At 56.7% G+C, this 25,803-nt stretch overlaps 1 protein-coding gene across 4 annotated transcripts in view; it reads right to left on the bottom strand.

The window, feature by feature from the left end:
- ARHGAP44 (Rho GTPase activating protein 44) overlaps nucleotides 1-25,803 on the bottom strand; it is a 30,760-nt gene that overhangs the window by 3,412 nt on the left and 1,545 nt on the right. Inside the window, exons 2-20 of one of the 4 annotated variants that reach the window (XM_056323856.1) lie at nucleotides 14,970-15,009; nucleotides 12,123-12,227; nucleotides 11,964-12,040; nucleotides 11,368-11,479; nucleotides 10,417-10,493; nucleotides 9,481-9,598; nucleotides 7,999-8,067; nucleotides 7,832-7,913; nucleotides 6,867-6,994; nucleotides 6,622-6,733; nucleotides 6,163-6,244; nucleotides 5,153-5,233; nucleotides 4,958-5,071; nucleotides 4,728-4,819; nucleotides 4,258-4,438; nucleotides 3,717-3,734; nucleotides 3,193-3,414; nucleotides 859-941; nucleotides 420-766 (exon numbers count right to left, since the gene is read on the bottom strand). In XM_056323856.1, the coding sequence (XP_056179831.1) occupies nucleotides 420-766; nucleotides 859-941; nucleotides 3,193-3,414; nucleotides 3,717-3,734; nucleotides 4,258-4,438; nucleotides 4,728-4,819; nucleotides 4,958-5,071; nucleotides 5,153-5,233; nucleotides 6,163-6,244; nucleotides 6,622-6,733; nucleotides 6,867-6,994; nucleotides 7,832-7,913; nucleotides 7,999-8,067; nucleotides 9,481-9,598; nucleotides 10,417-10,493; nucleotides 11,368-11,479; nucleotides 11,964-12,040; nucleotides 12,123-12,227; nucleotides 14,970-15,009 (2,140 nt within the window). The remainder of the gene's footprint in view (nucleotides 1-419; nucleotides 767-858; nucleotides 942-3,192; nucleotides 3,415-3,716; nucleotides 3,735-4,257; nucleotides 4,439-4,727; nucleotides 4,820-4,957; nucleotides 5,072-5,152; nucleotides 5,234-6,162; nucleotides 6,245-6,621; nucleotides 6,734-6,866; nucleotides 6,995-7,831; nucleotides 7,914-7,998; nucleotides 8,068-9,480; nucleotides 9,599-10,416; nucleotides 10,494-11,367; nucleotides 11,480-11,963; nucleotides 12,041-12,122; nucleotides 12,228-14,969; nucleotides 15,010-25,803) is intronic. The other 3 variants (XM_056323866.1, XM_056323876.1, XM_056323885.1) reach the window with 3 other exon arrangements.

The raw sequence follows: 25,803 nt of genomic DNA on the forward strand, positions 1-25,803 counted from the left end.
GCCAGAGTCATCGTCACTCTTCTGGGGACGCCGCCACCTTCCCGGTGACACCTTCCCAGGGCCACTGCCACCCTCCTGGGGACAGCTCCATTTTCCCAGAGTCACTGTCACCTTCCCGGGGCCACCGCCACCTTCCCAGGGCCACTGCCACCCTCCTGGGGACAGCTCCGCTTGCCAGAGTCATCGTCACCCTCCTGGGGACGCCGCCACCTTCCCGGTGACACCTTCCCAGGGCCACTGCCACCCTCCTGGGGACAGCTCCGCTTGCCAGAGTCATCGTCACCCTCCTGGGGACGCCGCCACCTTCCCGGTGACACCTTCCCAGGGCCACTGACACCTTCCCAGCAGCGTCGCCCTCCCACAGGGCCCCCGCCCGCAGGGACGGGGCTGTGTGTGTCCCCCCCCCCTCCCCCCGTTACCTGCCAGCGCGGCGTCCCCGGGGCCCGCGGCGTCCAGGCGGGGCAGCTCCGGGGGCTGGGGGGGCGCGGGGGCGGCCGGGGGGGGGCTGCGGCGGGGGGGGGCAGCGCGGGGCGCGGCCGCGGCTTGGCGCTGGGGCGGGACTTGGCGGCGGCGGCGGGGGGCGGGAGCGGGGCCGGCGGCGGGGGGGGCTGCCCGGCGGGCAGGCAGGCGCCGGGGGGGGCGCCGGGGGGGCCGTACGGGGAGGGGGTGCTGGGGGGGGTGGGGGACAGGCTGGCGGGGGAGGGCTGCCCCCCCCCCTGCTCCCCCGCGGCCGCCCGCGGCGGGATGGGCGCCAGCTTCTTGGCCACTGCGAGACAGAGACAAGGGGGGGGGGGGGCGGGTCAAGGGGCTGGGGGGGGGGTCGCAACCAGCGGGGACCCCCCCCGGCCCCGCTCCTACCTTTGCGCGGGGCGTGCGGGCTCTGCTCGGCGGGCGGCGGCGCCCCCCCCGGCCCGGCGCCGGGCTCCCGGGGCTTTCCCGTGCTGGGGCGGCGCGGAGAGAAGAGGAGAGAAGGTGAGAGCGGAAAGTGAGAGGTAAAAGTAAAAGTAAAAACTGAAATGAGACAGGCATGGAAAGAAACGAAAAATAGAAATTAAAGGGGGAAAAAAAAAAAAAAAAGGGATGCAACTTAAAATTTAAAAGGCAAAAGGACTGACAGAAAATCCAGTGAAAACCCGAAACAAAACAGACGAGTAAAAGGGAATGAAAACTTCAAAAGGGAACAAAAGACATCAAAATGCAAGGAGGATAAAGAGTTTAAAAAATTAAAAAATAAACCGAGAATAAATAAAAAATGAAAACAAGAGAGAAATGAAAAGAAACGAAAAGCAGAAATAAAATAAGAAAAGGCAAATTTAAACTAAAAAAAAGAGAAATTAAAAGAAACGAAAACAAGAAATAAAATTTTAAAAAAAGACAAATTAGAATTAAAACAAGAAAGAAATGAAAAGAAACGATAACCAGAAATAAAATTAAAAAAAGAAGACAAATTAAAATTAAAACAAGAGAGAAATGAAACGATAACCAGAAATAAAATTTAAATAAAGAAAAGAAGGCAAATTAAAATAAGAGAGAAATGAAAAGAAACGATAACCACTAATAAAATAAATAAAAAAAGAAAAGGCAAATTAAAATTAAAACAAGAGAGAAATCAAAAGAAACGATAGCCAGAAATAAAATAATAAAAAAAGAAGGCAAATTAAAATTAAAACAAGAGAGAAAAGAAATTATAATGATAACAAGAAATAAAATGAATAAAAAAAGAAAAGGCAAATTAAAATTAAAACAAGAGAGAAATTAAATGAAATGAAAACCAGCAATAAAATAAAAAAAAAGAAGGCAAATTAAAAGTGCAATTAATGAAAATAAAGTTAAAAACCAAAACAGAGTGAAAGTCAATGAATAATTAACAAACCCCCAAAATAACGAAATAAAAATACGATGAAAATCGAAAGTTAAAAAAAGAAAATAATAAAAATAAAATAAAATGATAAAAAAAATCAAAAAGTAAATATTAAAATAATAAGTAATAATAATAACGAAAAAGAAAGTGGCCAGTTGAAAGCACAGCGGGAGGCAGAAGCAGGGCGAGCTGCGAGGTGCCCCCTGCAGCGCGGCCCCCCCAGCCCCCCCGCCGTTTGGGGGGCATTGCCACAGCGCACGGCGGGGTGCGGGGGGGCCAGGCCTGGTGCCAGGGTGAGGGGCGAGCGGGGAGAAGGGTGGTGGGGAGGAAGGCTGCAGCGGCTGGGCCTGGGGAGGCCCTGCTCATCCTCATCCCGGGGGTCTGCGGTCGGGGGGAAAAATAATAAAAAAGCAGGAGTGCTGCCGGGGGGGCAGGGGAGAGCGGCGGTGGAGCCCTCATGCTGCCAAAGCCCCCCCACCTCATCCCACGGCACCTGACTGACCCCACAGCACAGGGGCTGCCACCCCCACCCATGGGTGCACCACGGAGGGTGGGGGTGTGAGGCTCGCGGCCAGTTCCAAAGCTCAGATTCCCTTTTTGGGGCAGAAAAGTGGAATTTTTGTGCTTTCTCCCCTCTGGCCTGTGCAAACTGGAGCCAGACACAGACCGTGGCCAGTGTCAGGGCCCAGGGAAAGCTCAGCGCCCTCAGGCTTTTTCTGGCACCTTCCCTGCAGCTCCAGCCCCCATTCGGTACATCCCAGCGACACCCACTGCGAGCCAGGCGAGCGACTGCTGGCACATCCTCGAGGGCAGCGTGGGGCTGGCAGGCTGGGGACATCGCGGTGGCCGCTGGGATGCTGAGCATCCTCTCCTCCTGCTGCCCCCCAGACACTGCTCCCCACCCAGGGGTGCTGAGCATCCTCTCCTCCTGCTGCCCCCCAGACACTGCTCCCCACCCAGGGGTGCTGAGCATCCTCTCCTCCCGCTGCCCCCCCCAGGTACTGCTCCCCACCCAGGGGTGCTGAGCATCCTCTCCTCCCGCTGCCCCCCCCAGGTACTGCTCCCCACCCAGGGGTGCTGAGCATTCTCTCCCACTGCCCCCCAGGCACTGCTCCCCACCCAGGGGTGCTGAGCATCCTCTCCCACTGCCTCCCAGGCACTGCCGCCCGGGGACCCAGGGATGCTAAGCATCCTCTCCTCCCGCTGCCCTCAGGACACTGCTCCCTGCCCAGGGGTGCTGAGCATCCTCTCCCGCTGCCTCTAGCATGGCCACGGAGTTCTCTCGCTGCTGGATTCACACATGGGGAGGATGCCAAAGTTGGGGACCTTACCTTGTCCGCTCGGCTCCTGGGGGGAAGCCGAAGCTGGTGGGAGGCGGGGAAGGGGTAGCTGAAATATCCGGCGATTGCTCAGGAATGGGCGAGTGGGGTGCAGCGGGGAGCTCAGTGGGCGGCGCGGGAGGCTGAGCGCTCGGTGGGGTGGACGATGCCTTGCGCACCACCGAGGTGCCTCGGCGAGCCACCCACGAGGTGTCCATCACCCTGACACCCATGCTGCAGGGGACACAGAGACAGGCTCTCAGCACCCGCCACGCAAGAGGGGACCGCCAGCACTGTGTCATGGCTCCTTTGGGGTGCCTGGTCCCTAAAAACACCTCTTCCACTGGGAATATGCTGGGCATGAACCTCCATGGCAATAGGGAAGGGGTGACAGTGTGGGATGTGCTTGTGTCACCCACCAGCCACGTCTCCCTTCCCCAGGTACCAGCAGGCACCAGCATCCTCCCAGCATCTTCCCAGCTTCCTCCCAGCATCCTCCCAGCACCTTCCCAGCACTGCTGCAGAGGATACAGTACCTTTGGATTTTCCTAAGGCTGCATGGGCAGAAACACACAATTATTAGTGTGAAAAAACCCTAAACCTTGACAGTGCACAGTGAGAGCCCGCTGCCAGGCTATGCCAGTGATGGGGAGAGCTTGGGACATTTTTTGGAGATGGGGAGAACCCCGGGGACATTTCTGGGAGATGGGGTCAGCCCTGAGGGTGTTTTTCTGGAGCCAACCTGACTGGCTGCAGTCCCCGTGAGGTGGCATGGTGGGGGCATGCACGGGTTGGGAGTGGGGAGTTTCCCCTGGGGCAAAGCCTGCAGACCCTGGGGACCCTAGGGCACCCAACCCCGGCACGGCACAGCCCTGGTGCACGCCACGGGCCACCCTACTCCCATCTCCAGTGGGCTGGGGGCTCACCTGAGCATCCCCAAGAGCCCAGCATGGAGAGCAGGGGGTTTCTCCCACCCCAGAACCACCCAGCCTCAAACAGCTCAGTACCACCTGCCCCAGGGTGGTGGCAACGCCACGTCTTCCCTCTCCCCAAACCCTGGCACTGCCAAGACCCTACCCATCCTTCTTGTAAAACTCCAGCATCATGTTGTCCGTGGCCACGCTGAGGGGCCGCCGTGCCTGGTCGTGCTGCCGGCGGTCCGCGTGGTCCATGTCCGGGGAGGGCATGGAGCTGTAGTTGGCGTTGTGGTTGATGTGCATGGGGCTGCCATAGTTGCCCGTCACGTTGAACTCGATGTCTGGGGAGGGAAACAAGAGCGGGGGGACGTCGGGAGACGTATGTCCTCAGTGAGGGGTGAGGTGGGGGTATCAGCACCAGGAATGCTTGCGGGTGCTGGAGCAGCTAGGTTGGGCTCACCGCTGTGATGAGACTTGCCAGATCTCTGCTTGAGCTCCCCTCGCCCAAGCCAAGGCAAGCAGAGGGGGCTGGCAAAAATAAATATGGGAGCTCTGCACCCCCTCCCCAGGGAGGGGCGGGAGGTCCCACGAAGCCCAGCCCAGCCCACCACGGCGGTGGGCACAGCCTACCTCCGGGGAAGAACCAGTCGGCGTGCTGGATGAGCGGCTCGATGATGCCCACGATCTGCAGTGAGACGGTCGTCATCATCTCCGTCATGTTCCTGCAAGGCGGGGGGCAGCAGTTTAGCAACCCTACTGCAGTCCAGCCTTATTCCCAGCAGGATTTTGGCCCCAGACCCTCCCTCCCCCCCTCCCCCAGCATCCCTCTGGCACACTTGCTTTCCACCCAGACACCTTACCCGTCCGCCTGCGGCCAGAGGAGGTTGGGTCCCAGCACGATGGCCACATTGCTTGGGGTCATTTTATTCGTGTCCTGGTACTCCGTCAGCTTGGCCAGGAATTTAATCACATACCTGGAAAGCGTGAGCTGTGTCGGTGTATCAGGATTGCACCCTCTCCGTCCCCTCCCCGGGTCCCGCTGGCCCCAGGCTCACCTGATGTTGTTGTAGTTGGCTTTGGGCAGCTTCTCGCAGGTGCTCCAGAGTGCCTGCAGCCGCTTCTCCTGCTCTGGGATGCTGTGGGGAGGTGGGCGAGAGGGTTATTCCCCATCCCCACCCCACCCCGGGGCTTCTGACCCCTCCAGCCCTGCTCTTGGGGACTCTGCAAGACCCTTGAGCTGCTGCCAACATTATATAAGTAAACTAACCCCCCAAACCCTGCCAAAAAGAGAAGGAAACCTTTTGGCAGCGGGTTGGATGCTGGTCCCCTCCCCACCTCTGTGCAGCCCCCCCGGAGGGTGTGTTTTGGGGATGTGTTTGCTTTGGAAGGGGACATTACTGCAAACAGCTCCCCAAAGCAGCCCGCTCTGCCACCTTGGGGACCATCCCCTCCAGTGAGCCACCTCCACGTCCCTGCCGTGCTCCAGCGCTCCCAGGGCAGGCAGGGGCATGGTCAGACCTATATTCAGGCACCACCAAGGTGCTTCCCACCTCAATAGGAGATGCTCCTTCTCCCACCTCCCTCTGCCCAACATTCTCCTACCCCAAACATCTCCAACAGCGGAACAGGCATGATGGTGCCACTTCAGCTGGCCCAATCCTGCTGGGTTTTGGGGGTCCCGTGGTGCAGAGCACCCCAGCAATGCAGGTGGGAGCTCCCTTGGCCAGCTGCCCCCCAGGGTTTGCACACCCATCCAGAAATGGCACCACAGCCTGGCATCCAAGGGCTTGCCCAAAGATGCTGGGAGAGCTCAGCCACCTTGGCCAGAGTGCTTGGGACCAGGCTGGGGACATTAGGGTCAGGAGACATCAGGTCCACCCTCAGTGCTGGGACCCACGATGCTCAAGGAACATCATGGGAACCCCCCTGGCTCTCACACCCCCGAGGAAACATCCTAAATTCTGTGAGCCATGTCAGAAATAACTTATGGCCCCCAACCACCCATGGGGACCCAAGATGTCATCATCTGCGTCACAGAGGAATGGGGGGGATGCCCCAGACTTACTTGGATGCCTGGATCCACTCCTCGTACAGCTCAAACGTCATGAGGGGCTCCGGCAGCTCTCGCAGGTAGGATTTGAGGGCTCCTGCGGCACACAGGGGACACGAGGCTCGGCACTGCGGGTGGCACTGGCCAACGGGCACCAAGTGGTTTCGGTCCTCAGCATTTTGACTCACATCCCTCCCAACCTTCCCACCCCTCACATCCCAAAGCACCCGCTATTCTCCCCAGCTTGGTGGAACCCATAGCATCCCCTGACCCTCAGCATGCACCTTGCCACCTCCACCAAGGCCTTCCTAGCTCCTCCCCGATTCCCTCCATCATTCTTGCCTCCACCACTAGTTACTGGCCTCCACCTAGACTTCACGCCACTGCTGACCATGCTCTGGGTGCCCATGGTTGGCACCGGGGGGGCTGGATGGGCCATCCCACTCACAGCCCCTGCCCAGAGGCAGCACCTACCTGCGATGGCGTGGGGGTCGGCCGAGTACTCCTGCACATCCACCACACAGCAGTCCAGGGCAGCCTTGAGCTTCTTCAGCTTGGAGGCCGAGGGAGCCACTCGGAAGAGACCCTTGGCAGAGGACACGGGAGAGCGTCGGACAAGCTTTGGGGCCGGGAATGTCCCCAAAGCCCCCTGGTTGCTTGTCCCTGCCATGTCCCCTTCCATCCATGCCCAGCCAAGGGTGGTAGGACATGGGACCCACCTCCTCCTGCATGCCGCACTCCAGGAGCATCGTCACGCACGCCTCCACGGGGAAGGCGATCTCCCGCCCGCTGACAGCCAGGTGCTCCTCCAAGGGCTTCCCGAAGGAGGGCTTCTCCATCCACGCCTCTGTGACGGGCAGAGGGGGTGAGAGGGAGGACACGGCGGGAATGGTGCCGGATCCAGCATCCCCTCCCCGAAAGGCCCTTGGATCACAGCGTTTCGGCAGCAAAATATTCCGTTTGGGTGTTGCTAAAACAACAGGACCCCGCACCTCTGTCCTGGGCAGCTCGGGAAGTGCTTTTTAAAGATGAAATCCAAACAAAATGTTTTCCAATCATCACACGGGACATTTCAAAGGGGCTGGATAACGTTTTCCGGGGGGAGCAACCACGGGCAAACCTTTGCAATATTTTCCCCCTTCTTCCATCACAGTTTGAGGCAGGAATATTTTGTGGGATCGAGAGAAAAAAATAAAATACAAATCACTCCCTGCCCCGCTGCAGCGATGGCAGCACCCCGAGCCCTGCCCCGAGAATGCGCTGCTCACAGAGCCATCGCGCGGGGCTCTCCCCACCTCGGTCTCCCAGCCCAGCTCCTACGGAGGTTGCACAGTGCAAAGTGAAGCCCCAGGACCCCCACCTTGGCGCTGGGTTCCCACCTCTGGTGCTGCTCTTGATGGGGATATTTGGGCAGATTTCCCACCCGCTCCATGAAGGTGGCCGGGTCCTGCCCCCCCGTGACCAAGTGGGATGGGGATGGGATGCCCTCCCCAGCAGCGGGGCAGGCGGGATGCAGGCGGGGCAAGCAAAGGGAGGATGCTCAGCCGCAAACCCAGAACCACGCTACACCACGGGGTCACGCCAGAGCCGGCTCATCACTGTGGCAAAGCCCCACGCGGCTCCGGCGTGATGCAGAGCCCTTGGCATCACATGCAGGAGTGGGACAGACCCCACGGGCACTTACCCTGCTGGGCTTTAATCTGAGGCAGGACGTTCTGCAAAAGCGCTAGGGATTTCCGATGGTACTCTGCCTGCACCTCGATCAGCTGCAGGGGGAGAGACGGCACCGGCTGTCACCCCTACGGCTGGGAACGGAGCCGGAGGAGTCCCGTGGGGATGGGTGGCACTTACAGTTTGAAAATAGTTTGCATAGTCTACTTCTTTGGCCACAAAATTGTACATGTCAGCTGACAGCTGGTCCTGTGGAGAGCAGAGAATTAGTTGCTGTCCCACTCGTGCTGCCCTGATGCCACTCTTTGGAGGCCACCAGGAGGGACCAGCTTGGTCACACCAGGAGTCAACATGCAAGGTGGGATGTTGCAGCAACCGCTCGAGAAGTGTTGGGACGTGGAATACAAGCAGCACCGTGGAAGTTTGCTTTCTGCAGCAGTGCAAACAGCTCCACAGCACCTTCCGGAGCCCATGCTGAGCCGGCGCCTTGCAACCAGCTCTCTGGAAGTGAGAGCGACTTGGAAACAACCTGTCAGCCAAAGGCTGCACGTCCCGATGGGCTGAACAGCACAAATTAAACCCCAGGTTTACTCGTCCCAACACCTCACCGCATTGCTCTGTGTCTGCAAGTGGCTCATTAACAACAGCGGAGCGGCGCACATGGCGCAGCTGCCGCGGTAGCATCCCAGCCCCTCGTGCGGACCAGCCTGATGGGCATCAGGCGCTTCTTGCTCTGAATTGCAACAAGCCCCTCAGCACCAGGACACGAGTCTCTCTGTCTCCACACTTGCGAAATAGATTTTGCCGCTTCCTGAATTGTGCCTTTCTGAAAATCCCCTTGGATAACTCAACTGGAGGAAAACCATCAGCATTTTAAAACACTGTGAGCACATCCCAGTTGCAACATCCACCATCAATACGGTGAAGATACTGGGGGGCAGCTCCTGGCTGAGCTGGTTTGTGGGAAATTGCTGGGCGCATGGGGCTGCTTTAAGATGGGGGAGACAGCACGAGTTTGGCACTGGATTTTAAAGGCTACGTGGGTTCTGGTTGAGTCACTGGAGAAAAGAGTTGGGATTTGAGACACGCACCCAGTCCCACCTCCTGCCCAAACCCTAGAGCACCAGGTCAGCCCAGCCCTTTGCATTTTCTGCCCCAGGGGGAATTTAAAGCCACACAAAATTGCCTGTGGGTTTTATTGACGTATGTCACAGCCTGCAGCAAAGGCACTGGCAGCAGCATTCCCCCTCGCTCAGACATTTTTCCCACCTAACATGATCAGCTGGGTGGGTCGTGCTCCCATGGGATGGTGGGGGGTGACATGCCAAGTGGCACTGACACGACTGGGCGTACTCGGTGCTGAGCTCACCGGCTTCTGCTGGGATGGGTCCCCTGGGAATGGGATGCTCTCTGGCTCCAGCAAGATATGGAGGATGGGAATAGAGGAACCGGGGATGTCCTGCTTGGCTCGTGAGCATCGCTCACTGCCACCAGGCTGTGTTTGGGGATGGTGACCAGCCAGAGGAGGGTTTATCATGGGTAATGGGGTAAGAAGAGGGTGAAGAATGGGGTGAAAGGAGTGGCTGCAGGTTTTCTGTGGTGCCTGGGATGCCAAGGTCCTCCCACTCCAGCAAGCAGCGATCCCCCCAGGACCCTGGGTACCCTGCAGATCTCCACTCTGTTGGCCGCCTCCTCCATCTCCTCCCTGAGAGCGTCGGCTTTGGCGCCCGAGGGCTGCAGGTTGCTGGCCAAACCTGAGGACTTCGCGGACTGCTGCCACCTGCAAAGAGCAGGCAGAGCTGTCATGGGGAGGGATGGGGACCCCTGCAGAGCTGTGGCTGGCTCCCAGCAGGCTTGGAGGGCAGCCCAGGGACCCCCCTCAGCCAAGCCCACCATGGTCCCCAGGGCTGAGCACCATGGAGATGGTCCCAACCCAGGCTGGGATGCAGCATCTGCTCCCAACCCTGAACATCCCCAGTCCTCACAACTGGCTGCACGCACTGGGCTCTAATTAAGCAATTACTTTCAGCAGGAGGATGAGCCTCATCAGGATGGGAGGAGAGAGGGAAGGTGATGAGAGAGCCTGGAAATGATGTTGGGGACTGAGTACAGTCACCTCCCAGAGCTCTCCTCAGGACACGCTGCAATGTGCGGGGCTTTGCCCCCTCAGCAGCCCCCAGCAAAACCCAAAGCGCAGCCTGCCGGCTCCCACCGCAGCGGCTGGAGCACAGGACGATCCCAAGGGTCATCTCAGCTCCCCACCAGCACTGCTCTACAGCAGCAGGAGCACCCAGCTCTTTGCCATCATGTAAGAACTCACTCAGACAGGGAAAAGAGAAAAAAAAAATGATTTGTGCCAGATAAGAAGAATCTCTTCTGCAGAGGGCAGGCAAGGAAAAAGGGATCTGTGGATTCTGCAGACAAGAGCAGAAATTGTGGCTCGTTGCAGAGCTTGACACAAGGCACATGGTGACAGGGCCAAGACGTACTGTCCCAAGGGAGTCGTGACAGCAGGGCTCTGGGATGTGCCCTCCCTGGCACTACCCATCACTTGGGAATTTTATTTTTTTGTAAAGCAGCTTTGAAGCTGCTTCCTACCGTGTCCTGGAAGAGTCCATGTCCAGCACGAGCTTTGCCAAGTGCTTCCTCTGCTTTTGGATATTTGGGATTTCCACCTGCAGCAACACACAGGAACGGGAGGAGATAAAACACCCCAGGGAGGTGTCCGAGGCAGGTCATACCCGACTGCAATGCTGGGAGCTTAGGCCGGTGCAAGCCGGGCAGATAAGGATGCAACTCCTTATTTTAACATCATTAGGGAGATGACACAGCTCGTCCCCTCTTTGTGTCCCCACCCAGGCTGTGCCACCCCACAACAGCCCCAACAGCAGAACCCGCATCCCTGAGCGGAGCATCCTTGGGGTATCAAAGCCTCCGGCACTGGGGAGCCGGACAAAGGCAAGAAATGGGTTTTGGGGGATGGCGAGGCAAAGCCTCCCGTGCACTGGCATGTTTGCCACAGGTAACGGCTGAAAGCCCTGAACACCAGCAGTGTGATAAAGCTCTTGTTTCTGCTGCAAAAGATAAAATCAGAACTAAGTCAAGGACATTTTGCTAGATGTAAAAGTGTGTGTGTGGGGGAAGCATTGGGTAAAACTGAGAAACAAAGTTGGCAGCAGGGGGGAAAAGGAGTTAAAAAGAGAAATCCTAAACCACAAGGATATGTGTTTGGAGCTTGGAAAATGGGTCAGAAATATGAGTGTTAACACCTCTGCTTTCAGGAAAGGCAGAAAAAAGCAAGAGCAGCACGAGCGGGTGAAGGAGCCAGGCAGGACACCACCCCAGCAGCCAGCCCAGGGGATTGTGCAAATACTGCCTGCCAATTAAAGCAATTAGCAAACATCTCAAAGGGCAATGGTCTCCTGCAGGGGCCAGGAACCAAATACACGGCTGAAGTGGTGAAACCCCGCTTTCCCCCAGGCTTGGCTGGGATGCGAGTCCCTAGCACGGTGACACCCTGTCGCCGTGACACCCCTGCCCGCCGCTCACCTCAGCCAGCACGAAGAGGGGCTCGATGACATCCCTCTCCACCTGCAGCTCGAAGTGGATGAGCTCCTGAGCCAGCTTGTCCTCTGCCTCCCCGCAGAGCCGCAACATCTTCCTGCAAGGGCACGGGCAGTGCTGGGCACCACGGGGGCCGGTGGTGGGCAACTGGCAGCCACCCCGCACCCATCGCGGTAGGTGATGGTCACCCAAAGCCCCTCCTTGGCAGAGGGCTGGAGGGTGCATGGCAGCCCAGGGACTGTGGGCACCCTAGGTGTTAGGGAAATCTCATTCCTTAAACTATTGTACCACTTATAGTTTGAAACTGCACGGAGTTTCTCAAGATACATCTATATTTTACGTTGTATACTGCATGACTGAAGGATCCCAGCTCATCACAAGGAGAACAAAGGAAACTCCTGGACTACAGCAATCACACAAGCACCCAGCCCCTCTGACACTGCTGTGAACCATCCCCTCCCACCCCGTTATCCAGCATCATGGATAAGAAACTGCTGCCATTCCTCTGGCAGCTGCATCCCAGCATCCCTGCAGCATGCCGGCAGTGGCGGAGTGCCGGGGGAGACCCGGGCCCCCCTTACCCCAGCAGGGAGTCGTCGCCCAGCACAGCCGATCCCTCCATCAAGCACTGTGCCAGCGTTGTCAGCGGCAGCTTCTTCTGCAACGAGAGGGTTGCGTTTCCCACCCTGCCGCCCCGCCGCCCCCTGCCCGGCATCCTCCGAGCCCTGCCAAAGCCTCACCGAGCGCTTGTCTGCATCCACGCCTTGCTGACCCTGCAGACATGCCGTCAGCTTCTTGTGGGTGCTGTGGGAGACCTGCTTCACCAGCTCCAGGCGCTTCTCCACCTGTGGATGCAGTAGTGCCCATCACCAGGGTATCCTGCCTGGTCATGCACTCACCACGCAGGGATGTAAGGGACCTCCTGCTTTTCAATCAAAGTGATTTTAATTGCTGCAGCATCAGATGCAACAGCCCAGGAGCCAAACCTCTTCCTAGGGCAGGGATGCCTGAAGCAGGAGAAGGTCTCACCAAGCCGATGCTGCCCCACCTTAGCTCTAACAACACTCTAACTTGGGGCTGAAAATTGCCTTATTTGCCTCTGCGTTGATTAAGTTAAGCAGTTCATCCCAAAACTCAGCAAGATGAGTCATTAAATATAAGCACCCAAGATCTGGTGAAAACCAAAGCTGAGAGATGCAGGGAAAACCTGGAAATCTCAAAATTTTGGGAAATTATCTGGAAAAAGAGAAATATTCCCTAAAGCTCAAAATCTTGGGAAATGACCTGGGGAAAAAAGAAGAAATACCCGCTACCCAGGAGAAGCGCCCAGCCTGCGGCAAGTCCTTGAGGCAAGAGGCATCTCATGGCCGCCTGGCACTCAAGCTGAGCCTCCCTCCACCACTATAATGATATATATATTACTAATACTATACACTATATACAATAATATATAAATATTATTGAAATATATAAATAAATAGATTTCCAGGATGCCTGGCTAAGGTAGAGCAGCCTCTGCCATCCCTGCAATATATACATGTTCCTTTCACCATATACGCAGATGTGTGTATATCTATTTAAAATATATAAATTACATAAATGATATACATTTCATATATACATATACACACACAGGTCTGTGTGTATGTTGCAAGGAAGGGGTATGATGTTCTCAAAGGCACTTATGTGGGTGCACACCCACCTAGATGTGGAGGCAACTAGATACAACGCCCCAGAGGGTCTGGGCTCCCCACCACCCCTGGAGACAGACCCCCATGAACATGACTGACTCTTGGGACACCCAGCCAAGACGGCACCGACCACTCTCCCCACTGAATTATCTCCAAAGGGTGTAGAAATCCCCCGTGTGATGTTGTTGAAGCCAGACATGCCCTCAGCGGTGACAGCACAGATGCTACCTAGTGCCAGGATGTCACCAGGTGGCTGTAAGAGCAGGGTCTGGCTCTCAGTGCCAAGAGGCCATGGAGACCTCAGAACTTGCAAGGAGAAACACCAGAATTTAAAATAGACAGAAAAAAGTTTCATTATTGATGTTCCCTCTGGCTGCTGGGTGTGGGCAGTGCTCAGTTCCCCTCTGCTCCAACCCGCTCAGCTGCCGATGGGGACTGAGCAGCACGGTGCCGCCGCACCCTGCCTGTCCTGGCCACCAGCACTGGTGATGAAGAAAGGAAAAAAACCCCAAATCCTGAAGGCTGGGGACTGGCTCGTGGGGGTGCACACTGTGAGGACAGTGCTGCTGAAGAGCAAACCCACCAGTGCCCCGGGAGCCCACGCTGCTGCTGGACTCCTCACCAGTGCTGGTGCAAGTGGAGACCAACCTCGCTCCCCCCTGCACGGGTCAGGCTGGTCCCAGCCACGACGGAGACACTGCTAAATGCCCAGTAAAGTAGCAAGCAGCCATGGGAGGGATTAACTGATGCACTCGGCCAGGACGTTTGCAAACAGAGCTCCATTCCACCCTCTTCCAGCACAGTTTCACCTTACCCCTTTAGTGATGGCTCACTCAAACCCTGCTCATGTTTTTGGCTAACACCCGGCTCGCTGAAGCCTGATGTGTGCAGGGAGCATCACCATTAGTTGCAAGCGAAGCCAACACATAGGCAGGACACGGTGGCCAGAAAGAGCTAAATGGCACTGGGCAGCACTGCTGCCTGCAGGTCGCTGTCTCCTGCCACCAGCATCCTTGCACACAGGTTCTGCTTGTTTCTGCTGAATCTGCTACCTGATAGCAATGGCACAGACCGAATTCCCAAGCTGGAAGGTGTAAATACATCAGCTTCCCCCAAAAACAGGTTTTTAAGTGGCTCCAGCAGCAGCCGGACTAGCTGACGCCAGGGGATGCCCATGCTGTGATGGGGGAAGAGGGGAGAGCTCCCTCCCCAAGGGCTGGGCAGCTGATTGACCCATGGGTGCCCAAGTTACAGGTGATGATTTAGAGAATGTGAGTTAGAAACCTCACGAATTCAGTGATGGATTTGTGAATACACATCCCTTTGCTGGCACCTGCTCAGTTGCCCCCTTCCCTGGGGGGCAGAAAGCCCTGCTCCCGGACCAAAGAGCACCAAGATGAGATGTCCCTGAGAGATTGTGACCCGAGCATCACAGCCGATGCTCCAAGGCACGATGTGAGGTTTTTGGCTCAAGCTGTTTTGCTGAAGTCTCCCAACTCCTCAGCTTCAGGGAAAGCCCAACCCCTCAGCTTTGGGGACTGTCCCCTGCTGTCACATGTCCCGTCCCCAGGGCAGGTTTTGCATCAGAGAGGGAGATGCAGGCACCTGCAATCTGGCCGGTGTATCAGGTTGCCATCCTGGTGGAGACAAGATTGGATCCGATTCCAGCTGACCTGAAAACCAGGCTGGGAGCGGGCTGGAGGGCACGTGGGAGGGAGATAGTGCCGCTTCCCACGCTCCCAACCCCCTCCTCCTCCTCCCAGCCCCTCTCATTGCTGCGGGACACCGCGGCACCGAGTGGCATGGAGCTGCTGCCGCATCCAGCACCCACGGGTGGGTGGCTGGGCACCCATGGGCACCCCGGGCATGGGTCGGACCAGCTGCAGAGGACCTCACCTGCAGGAGATCTTCACTCAAAACCTCTGTCTTCTCAGCCCTGCAAGACAAGAAAGAACATGAAGTGTTGGCGAAGGCTCCAGCGCAGGCGGCAGCGCCCAGGCTGCACGCCGCAGTACCGGGCACAGCTGAATGTACTTTCCCATCGGGATGCAGCTGGTGATTTAAAGTTCTCTGGTCCCGCCAGCCATCACCTCATCTCCTAAATAAGCAAAGGATGGAGCATCTTCACAGCTCACTGTGAGCATGCCACATCCCACACCAATTCATGGTCCACCCCAATCTCCCCCTTATTTTCCCATTATCTCCAGCAAAACAGGGATGCTGAATTCCCAGGAGGATGTGGGCAGTTCCGCAGAGGGAGGTGTGTGTCTACACACGAAAGCAGCTCCCTGGGCCGTGCCGGGCTCTGGCGCACCCTCAGCCCCGCGGATTTCAAGGACACAACCCATCCGCACGACTGAGCCTTTCGGTCCGACACAGCCGACTGAATCTGTGGCGGCAGCTGCTGCCCGGGGCTTCACCATAACCCTCCCGCTGCTCGTCAGAGCTGGATTTACCGCTCCAGAGCTCGTGTCATCTGCTGTCTTCGCTAGCGAGGAGCACTAAGGATGCAGAAGGAGACACGAACTCACTGCAAGACCCTCCTCAGCCATGCACAGATCTGCAGCATCCCTGCCCGCAAAGCCCCTGTGGCTGTGCCTCACCAGATCTGCTCAGGCTTATTTAAACTATCACACTCTGGATCATTTGTTCATTTTCTTAGGGTTTTTTTACAACTTCAGTGCATCATCTCTCTTCAAAAAATGACCTCAGTCAAGATGCATTTGGGCAGCTGTGATTTAGCCCATTAGTCCCAAAAGGTTTTTTTAATAAACAATGCAAGCTCAGTGCTCTCATCCTTCCTAAAAACATTGCTTTATTGCCTGCACCCTGGTTGCTTTCTGCTATTCAAGCTGCTTTCTCAGCTTTGAGAGACTGAGTGAAGTATTGAAAAAGTGGAAATAAGGAGTAAGCACTGGGAGAGCAAGGTTCAATGAGCAAGTCCAGCACAGCAGCAGCACCAGCCAGAACAGGGTGGTCTATGGGCTCATCCACAAATACACCACGTCCAAGGACGTTTAAAAAGCCTAAATTAACTGCATTAAATCTGGTTTGTGTATGAAAGTTGTCCCAGTGTTGTAGAGGAATGAAGCTGGGTTAATTAACATTGATAACATACAGCTGTGGGCTGGCTTCAGGGGCGGTGGATTGGCTGACGTGGATAAGGTGCAGCTGTGGCTGGTTCCTGAGAGTAGTTAAATAGCTCTAAGGGGGATGGAAGAGGAACAGCTAACTAAGAGAGACCTGGAAGAAGCAGAGGGAGGAGAGCAAGTGCCCTGGAGGTAGAAGAGACAAGGAGAAGGATGCAGCAGAGGCGAGAAGCAGAGGGACTGGCCTGAAGAGGTTGAAGAAACAGCACAAACAGTAGATGAACCTTTGAAACCTTGTGAGGGATCGGTGACTGCTGGGGCAAGGTGTGCTGACTACTTATTGAAGTTAACTTGGTATGGGATGGTAAAAGGCTTGTTGCAGGCTACTAGTTTGATAGTGCTGTGACACAGTGTCTGATTCAAGTTGGGTTTAAAAATGAAAAAACCCACCTCCTACTTATTTTGACTTTTGAAAGCAGCGATTTAAATGAATGTGTTGCAATATCTCTGTGAATGGCAAGCAATGCGCTGGCTGCCCAGGAGCAAGGGCTGTTCAGGTTCTCCTCCACTCCTGCAAATCACCTTTGTTATCATCTATGGCTGGGGTTGGAAATGCTACAGACTTAACACAAATGGTGAAGAAAAGAGCAAATACCCACCAGCACAGACAAACAACCATCCCTGCTTCCTCACCCCAGTTCAGGATGTATTTAGCATCCTGAAGAAGGAGGTGGCAGGGATGCAGGCGAGCATCGCACACCCACGTGCAGGCACCACCGGCACACATCCCGGCTGCTCACTCTGCACTCGGAAATCATTCACAACTTTAAGGCATAAATAAATCTCTCCCCTCATTGCACCTTTGGAAAAATGCTCCCCAAAAAGTGATGGGTTTAGCACACTTCCTCCTCTTTCCAGCCAAGCCGATGGATGGGTTTTGCACACCCCATGGCCCAGCAGCCAGAAACCCACATGTGCTACACTCTGATGTGCATTTGGGGGAAGTAGAAAAATGACATTTCAAACAGGAGAACAAAAATCTGGCTTTGTTCTGCTTTTCAGCATATACTCAGTGTAAGAAACCTCAGTGGCTTTAACGGAGAGCATCCCACAGCCCCAGCACACCTGTGCCAGCCCTGCCACATCCCAGGATGCTTAAGCAGGTTGGGGACCCTGCCAGCAATAGATTAGGTTTTAAAAAGGAGGGGTTCAGGGAAAAGATTTGCTGGGTTTTGTAGACAGGATTAAGCAAAGAGGCTGTTGGAGCCCCTTGACAGCTGCCTGGAGACATGGCAGAGCAATGGGCACGCTGCTGGGGCATGAGGTTCCCCATCTGGTTTTGGCATCCTTGGGAGCTGGGATGCTTCGTCCTCCCCTCCTGCTTGTGATGGGGATGGGGGTCTCTGCATGGCCCCAGGGACACACTGCAGCCACCAGTGGTGGCACAGACATGTGGTAGAGCTGCAGCAGAGTGGTGTTGCTTGTGGCAGCAGGAGCCGGGCACCACGTCCTGTCAGCGCTGAGCACCTGCACCCAGAGCCAGGCATCACCCTGCTCCCGCACCCTGTCTTGCAGAATGGGGTGGAGCATGGCCCCAGAAGCTGCCACGGGACGTTTTTGCAAAGCCAAAGCACAGGGGGCAACTCTCCTGCCTATGGGTGATGTCACCAGCAGCCATGGCAAGTAGCTCCCACGGGAGAGCCCGGCACTGCAGATGTACCGGGGCAGCAACCTGGCTGCAGCACCATCGAAATAAGGTTCAGCAGCTGCAAGTGGGACAGATCCTGCTCCTGTACATACGCACAGTCCTGCTGACAATGTGGCTCTGCTGACGTCCTGCCATCCCACCTAAGGCTTCCTATTAATTTTCCAGAGTGCACCAAAAAAATACAAATAATTCCCCTTGCCTCCATACTTGCTACCACCAGCAGCATTCCAGAACGTGCAAATCATATTCAGGAGTGCAAAAACCAAGCAGCACCTCCAAACTCACAGAAAGCCCAGCCTAAGCCGCTTCACATGGCCATTTTACTTGTAAAGACTAAAACCCAACATCATCGTACTCCACTGACATTGCATTGCATTACAGCTCCATGCTGCTAATGCCACCAGGAAAAATCCCATTATATCCGTTATGTTTCTGGAGTCTCAGCCTAAAGTTAATATGATTTTACAGGAGCTTATACAGTCTTATGAGCCATCCTGTGAACCTGCAGCAAGCAATGCTTGGTGGGGAAACACATGCCGTGCCAGGGAGCAGCCGGGGAGATGGAGACTCTCCTGCACAACCTGGGCTCCATCCTGCCTGGGGGGGGGGATTTTTGGGTGCTAAGCCCTTGCTGATACTCAGAGATGCTCAAGGAGACCCCAGTGCCATCTCCCTGGTACCTAGGGATTTCCCCAGGGCACCCAGCGGGGATCAAGAAATATCCTGCTGCTTTTTCTAGGGGTGGGATGGCAGCATCTCCCCGAGCATCTTCGCAAAGCATCTTCAGGGCGCTCAGCCCTGCGCATCTCTGCTCAGCCCTTCCTCTTCAACAAACCTTTGGGGTTTGTGCCTTCTTCTCCCTCCCCATACCATATCCAGTCAGCATCCCACTTAAGGACAGGTGTGGGTCCCTGTGCCACCCCCCAGCTCTCTCACCTTGGCTTCCCATCCCTGGGAAGAACTGCTCACTGGAATCCCCTGGGATTCAGGAGCCCCAGGTCCTGGTTTGCTCTCAAGCACTTAATTCAGACCACATGGGACTTCGGAGCCCAAACCCCAAAGGTGTTTCCAAAATGACAGCACGACAGCAACCCATTAACAAGTGTTAAGAGGAACCAGTCTGGATGTGACCGATGCTGGGAAATGTGTCTGGCTCCAGCAGAGATGCTCCCACTGTTCCAGTCTGGCATCTTGCTCCCATCCAAGGAATCCCCCAGCTCCTCTTGGCATCCCCAGCCCCTCCAGGCAACCCCAGTCCATCCCCAGCACCCCTTCAATCCATTCCCAGCACTCCTCAGTTCCTCCCCAGCACCTCCCAGGCAATCCCCAGCATCCCTCAGCCTCTCCTGGCATCCTCCCAGCTCATCCCCAGCATCCCCCAGCACCTCTTGACACCCTGCAGCCCCTCCCCTGCACCCCCCAGCACCCCCAGCCCTTCCTGGCACCCCCAGTCTCCTCCTTGCCCTGTTGCTGGCTCTGTACAAGCAGCCAGAGCCGAGCAGGGATGAAGCTGCCCAAGGGGTCGCACAGACCCCTGGATTCAGCCTGTGCCATGGCAGGGATGGCTGCCCCAAGCCCAGGAGACCCCTGGACCTGCCTGTGCTGCTCCAGCTGCACGTGGGAGGCAGCTGAGCTCCTGCCTGCACAAACCCATCTCCTTCCCAAATCATCATCACTCTCGAAGGAATTCCTGGGGGTGCCAGAGCTCCCTTGGCAGGGGGGCATAAGGACACAGGCTCCCATGTCCTGGGGGAGCTACCTCAGCCCCCCCTTCCTTACATCCTGGCGGGGTTTGGGGCCTGTCTGTGTTTACCCCATAACCCCAGACCCATGGACAATGCTCAAGGGTCTGACGTGCAGCAGAGCCCTGGAAGGAGCGGTCTGGTGGCTGGAGCATCCCATGGCCCAACTGTCAGAGCAGGCAACTGGTGGCACCAGCAAAACAGCTCTGTGCACCAGTTTAAGCCAGTATCAGCTTTGGGCTGATTCTCTTCACATGGGTATTTCCATCCCCATGTCCTGCAAGGTGGGTGCAGCCAGGGCTCCTGTGCTGGGACAAAACCTGCCCTGGGGAACTGGAGACAGTGGGTTTTGCTCATACAAAGTGGCCTTAGCAAACAAAAGCACTGAAGAGAGGGGTGCAGGGACCCCCACAATTGCCCTGGCTGGTCCCTAGTCCCCCAAAACTTCACACCTTATGAGCTACACACATCCTCAGGAGCACGCCTTGGAGAGGCAGACAGCATCACCAGCTTTCAACACTTTCTTTCATCTTTCCTTTAGGCAAATAAAAGCCTGCTCCTCCCCTTCCCCTCCGGATTTCCAGCCTGGAGCTGTTTTTCTCAGCACAAATCCAGGCAATCCTCAGCCTCAGTCAGCACCCAGACACCCGTGTCCCAACAAACAGCTGGGAGAAAAGGGGCAATTAATATGGAGAGTTAAATGCAAACGAGCAGGGGATGCAGCTACAATTCAGTCCGGCATTAGCTTCTGCAAAAACTAATTGCTGCCAGCAGAAATCAACACTGATCAAGCAAATTAGGTTGATTTCCAGATAAATACTACATGAGCTTCCAATGTCTTGACCTGGGGAGCTACAGCAAAGCCAGTGCTCGCCTGGAGCATCTCCTGATGCCAGACATCTCCATCTGGCTGGACTGTCCATCACCAGTGCCTGCCTCGCATTCCCACCACTGTCCCCCTCTGATGCTCAAACCCCCAAGACAAGGAGCCCCCAGCCTCGGATATGACCCTGAGCAAGCAAAATGCAAAGCATGACAGGGATTTCGCAGCAGTTTTCTCTCTGAATGGGAAAACCATCACGTCTGGCTGGCGGCGGTGCTTCACCCAGCATGGGGACGGGCAGGAGTGAGGATGCGTCTCCAAGGCAGAGCATGTCCACGATGCCTGAGGACCCCCTTGCCTACACCTCCTGCCACAAATACCCCTTCCACCCCTGTTCCTTGCCACCCTCTCGCTACAATATGCCCGTAAATATTTCATTGCTATTAATTACTGATGCCAGCCGGTTCCCCTGATTTCTGTTTGCTCCAGCCTAAAAATAGCTTCATGGTCGAGCGCAGGCAGAGGGAGGCACAAAAACCCAGCCAAGGCCATCCCGTGCTTGAAGCGCTAACTCCCACGATGGGTCTGCCCTGCCATCCCTCGTGGGCTCAGGGGTGGTGCCTGGCTCCATCCCGGTCCTGGTTCTGCCCGCATCTCCGCATCTCCCTCCGGTGCCGCTGCACGTGCCTGGGGGCTAGTATCCGCCGGAAAATTCAAGGTCCTCAAGACCCCAAAGCTCAGAGGTGAAGTTGGTCAGGTGAGGTTCAGCCGTGCAACTTGGATAAGGTGCTGAGCATCTGTCGCGTGTGCCAGAGGGAGGAGAAAGACCCTCAGGTCTTGTCCATGCAACCCCTGGGAGCGCTGGGCATCGCAGTCCAGGCTGGATGCTGGTCCAAGGACTGCGCCGTCCCCAGCTTCTGCCGCTGTCTGAGCTCTCCTTGCCACCGCATCCCCCGGGACACACAGCCCAATGGCTCATAACCAGGATCCAGCCAAGGCCAAATGGAGCTGCGGATTTTTCCTCGTGCCTTTTTAGCAGACAAGAAATGAAACATCAAATATTTATATCCTCAAATCGCTGCTCAAATTCCCCAGGGAGCCGACTCTTGAGCTGCAACATCCAGCGAGACACGGTGAGACGGACCCACCAGCGCCTCCTCCAGCGCATCCTGGGCTCATCCTGCCCCGGCGGGTGATGCAGAGTGACGGTCCCCGTGTCCCAGACCTACGGCTAAGGGCAGCGATGCCCACCCAGCTGGCCCGGTGCCAGGGCTCAGCCCCTGGCAGCTCGCCCACTTTCGGCCGAACCAGGCTGGAAAAGTGGGATGAAACAGGCAGGGAAGGCTGGTCCAGCTTTCCTCCATCCTTCTGCCCACCGCTGGGAAATCAAAGGAATCAAAGCAAAATGGGGGACAGTTTTAAAGGCAGAAAATCCTTTTTTCTTCGTCTCCTGCCCATTTCCCAGCTGCAAGCTCTCTGCATCAGCATCCCTTCGGTACGGGGTGCATGGGGCCCTTTGCTCCTTGCTACCAGCACATCCCCGGCAAAGAACCCCCCCGGGGTCGCACCCTGACCATGCTTTTGGTCCTGATTAGAAAATCGTGGAGAAACCCCTGCAAAGCACAGGGCCCTGATGCTGCTGGCCGCGGGGACGAAACCTTCAGCCCACGACATGAATATTTCAGTTTGTCAGCGCTGCCGCCTTGCGAGGAGGATAAAAATATCCCCAGGGCTGCGGGGATGCTGCTGGCACCATCCGAGGGGCGCGGCATCACTTGGCAAAGCCAAAAGAGCCTGGGGGTGTCTGCCGACAGTGAGCCACTGGCACCCCAAAGCGCAGACATAGAACCCAGCTATTTAAAGCATGTTGTTCCTTCCTGTAAATCCCATTGGAAAAATCCCAGGTGGTGCTTTTATTCCCTCTGTCCTTATTTCATACAAGCAGAATAAAATGTCCTTGTTTCTTGCAGAATATTCGTGCTGTGCAAAGAATAAAACCTCGGTGTTTAAAGGCTTTATATTTACATGCAGACAGCCTGGTGCTTGGAAAGCATCTGCCCTGAGAGCCACCTAAGTGACATCCAGCCCTAAATGCCACCACTGTCCCCTGGGATGGGGGACACATCTTGGGATGCTCAGAAAGGACCAGGAGGAAAAAAACCAATCCCCCAAGCTAACACTGTCCTCCCTGGTGTCCTCCCATCGCCCATGTGCTATCTGGGGACTCAGCCAGGCCATTCTGCACATGGCTGCAAGCGCCCGCGTTATTCCTGATGGAAGAGAACCCGTATCGAGCCAATTCTGGAAAATTCACGGGGCTGTTTCAGCTGCTGGAGTGAGTGCTGCGGCACGCTCGTGCCCGTTGTCCCACAACCTCGAAGTCAGGGCACAAGGTCCTACCGGCACAGCCACCAATGAAATGGATAAATAAATAAAAATAAAAGTGCTTTGCAGAAAGCATCTTCAGAATGTTTTACAGTCACTTATTGATTTCTCTTCCCTTTTTCCACCCCATGGAGATACGTATTATGGCCCCTTACAGACTGGATGCAGTAATTCTCCCAAAGGTCAGGTACCAAGCGTGGGGCTGCGCTGGGATGAGCATCCCCAGTTCTTTCTATCTACTGAGATGACCTAAATAAAATAATTTAAAAAAAAACCCAAAAAACAACGTGCTGAGGGCACAGCAGAGCGCGCCGTGCTCCAGCTGGCCCCTCAGTGCCTGTGGGTGCTGCTGCTCTCCCTGGGCACCCAGGAGGTCCCCGCTCACCCGCAGTATCGCAAGGGGAGCAGCGGAGGAATGTGGCAGCGCCTGGGAAATGGAGCTGCAGACCGGATTTGGAAAGGTAAGGAAACGCACTCAGCACCCTCATCTCACCCTGACCCTGACCCTCACCTTGACCCTGACCCTTATCCAGACCTTGACACTAACCTTGACCCTGACCCTGACCCACCCCCGCCTGCTCCAGGTGAGCCCTGTTCCTTGGCTGCTGACAGCCACACCAGCGCCAGCTGCAGCCACCTCACAGGGACAAGGGCTGCTCCTGCCTGTCCCCTGCCCGCTCCCTGCCCATCCCCTGCCAGGGCACTCCTGGCAGCTGCTGGCTGCCTCTTTCCAAGGAAGCCGCACCACCAAAAGCAGGAAAAGCCACCCTGCCCTGCACCTCCCCCTGCACCCCCCGCAGGGTGGCTGAGGAGACGTCCCCACTGTCCCCTGGTCCTGTGGGACACTGCCCTGGCCCAGCACCCCAGGAGCGCAGCCACCCCGGCAGGCAGTCGGATCACTTGGGCCAGGTGCTGCTGGGAGGAGTGACACCAGCTGGATGCCACCACCACCATCCCACGCAAACTGTCTCCAACACCCCCACTTTCCCCCATGGGCCAACCTCAGACCCCAGCTCTGGGACAGCATCCCGCCCGGTGGTCCCCAGCCCTGGACTCGGGGGTCTGGCACTGCAGGGTGATGGTGGCCCACTGGGGTTTGATGATGAGCAGGAGGGGACACCCCTCAGACCCTGGAGGGTTATGGCACATGTACCCTGGCAAGCCGCTCCCAGGGGAGACAAAACACCAGGTTTCCATTATTATTCCCTATTTCCATTTATTATTCCCTATTTCTTTTTATTATTCCTTATTTCCACTAATTATGCCTTATTTCCATCTATTATTCTCTATTTCCATCCATCACTCCCTATTTCCCGCTGTCTGGAGAGGGCTGCTCAGGGCTCTGCAGTGGGGAAGAGAGATAAAACATGGGCTCGCACTCGAGATAGGGACCAGCAGAGCCAGGCTGAGGAAGAGAATGAGCCCTGCAGAGACCCCAGTGCTGAGCAGAGAGATGCCCATGTACCCCCACATTAAACCCAGCCCGAGAAGCCTGGCAGCGCACGCAGCTCCGCAGGCAGCAGACATGCCAGGATACTGATGGAGCCTCCCAGCTGCCCGTCACGAGCCGGCGTCACAGCGAGCCCCTAAGAGGATTAGGGGTTTAGTGGCTCCCAGCCCCGCGGCCGCTGTTGCCGCTCCCCAGTCGGGCACTGCATGGAGCCCGGCACGGCCCCCGCGCTCCCAGGGGATGCGGGAAGGAGGATGCTCGCCTTGTCGGTGGCACCATTTTGAAGCCAGGCGAGCGTGCGGTGCCCGGCTCACATCTCCCACGCAGTGGTGGCGGGATGTGGGGGCAGCCCTCCCCTGCAGACCCCCAGCCACGGGTGGGAGACGTGTCAAACCGCCTCGGTGTGTCTGGAGAGCAAACCTGGCTCAATGCAGATGCAAGGACAAAATCACACGCTCTGTTCCCAAAACAGCCTCCTGCCACTCCTCCAAGGAAGGCAAGCACCAGTCTCCCAGCACTCCCGCACCGCATTCCCACACCGCGTTCCCTGTGCCATGTTCCCTATACAATGCTCCCACACCACCCTCCGCACTCCCGCACCGCGTTCCTGCACTGCATTCCTGTACCACACTCCTGCACCGCGCTCCTGCACTGTGTTCCCACACCGTGTTCCCACACCGTGTTCTTGCAGTGCGCTCCTGTGCCATGTTCCCACACCACACTCCTCCACCAGGTTCTCACACCGCACTCCCACACCAGATTCCTGCAGCATGCTCCAAAACCGCGTTCCTGCACCACATTCTTGCATTGCATTCCCGCCACCATGCTCCCGCACAGTTTTGCTATGCTCGCTCCCACACCACGTTCCCGCGCCATGTTCCTGCACCACACTCCCACACTGCGTTCCCACATCATATTCTTGCACCACGTTCCTGCTACCCCTCTCCCGCACTGCACTCCCACACCGCGCTCCAGCACCGCGCTCCCGCACCGCCCCAGCCATGCCCTGCTGCCATCCCAGCCCTGTGCCCAGACGCTGGGGCCGGCCGTGTGACAGCACCGTGGCCCAGGTGGCACCGAGCACAGGAGCTGCTGCCACCAGCCACCTCCAGCCCAGCCCAGGACCCAGAGCCAGCGAAGTGTCCCCAGTTGCCATGGGTGGCACGGCAAGGGGGGATGCAGGGGATGCCAGCAGAGGTCCGAGCCCTTGGTTCTGGGAGGGGATGCGGAGCCTGACACCTCGGCCATGCCAATGCTGCTGCCCCAGTGCCGCACTGGGAAGGAAAAAATAAATTCTGCCTGCGCTCCCCACCCCCCCCCACCCCCCCCCCCCCGCAGCTGCAAAATCTCTGGGAATTACACAACAGCCACCACCAAACCTCGGGCCTGGCCGAGCATCCACGCACACGGGCATCCCCGCAGGCATGGCCCCTCCACCTGCACCCCAGTGTGCCCCCCTGCCCCCAGCCAGCTGGGGCCACCTGTGTTTGGTGCTGGGGGAGCAGGCCAGTGGGGCACCCCACAGCACCAGGG

This window comes from Falco biarmicus, chromosome 1, assembly GCF_023638135.1.
Source record: "Falco biarmicus isolate bFalBia1 chromosome 1, bFalBia1.pri, whole genome shotgun sequence".
NCBI classification, from domain to species: domain Eukaryota; kingdom Metazoa; phylum Chordata; class Aves; order Falconiformes; family Falconidae; genus Falco; species Falco biarmicus.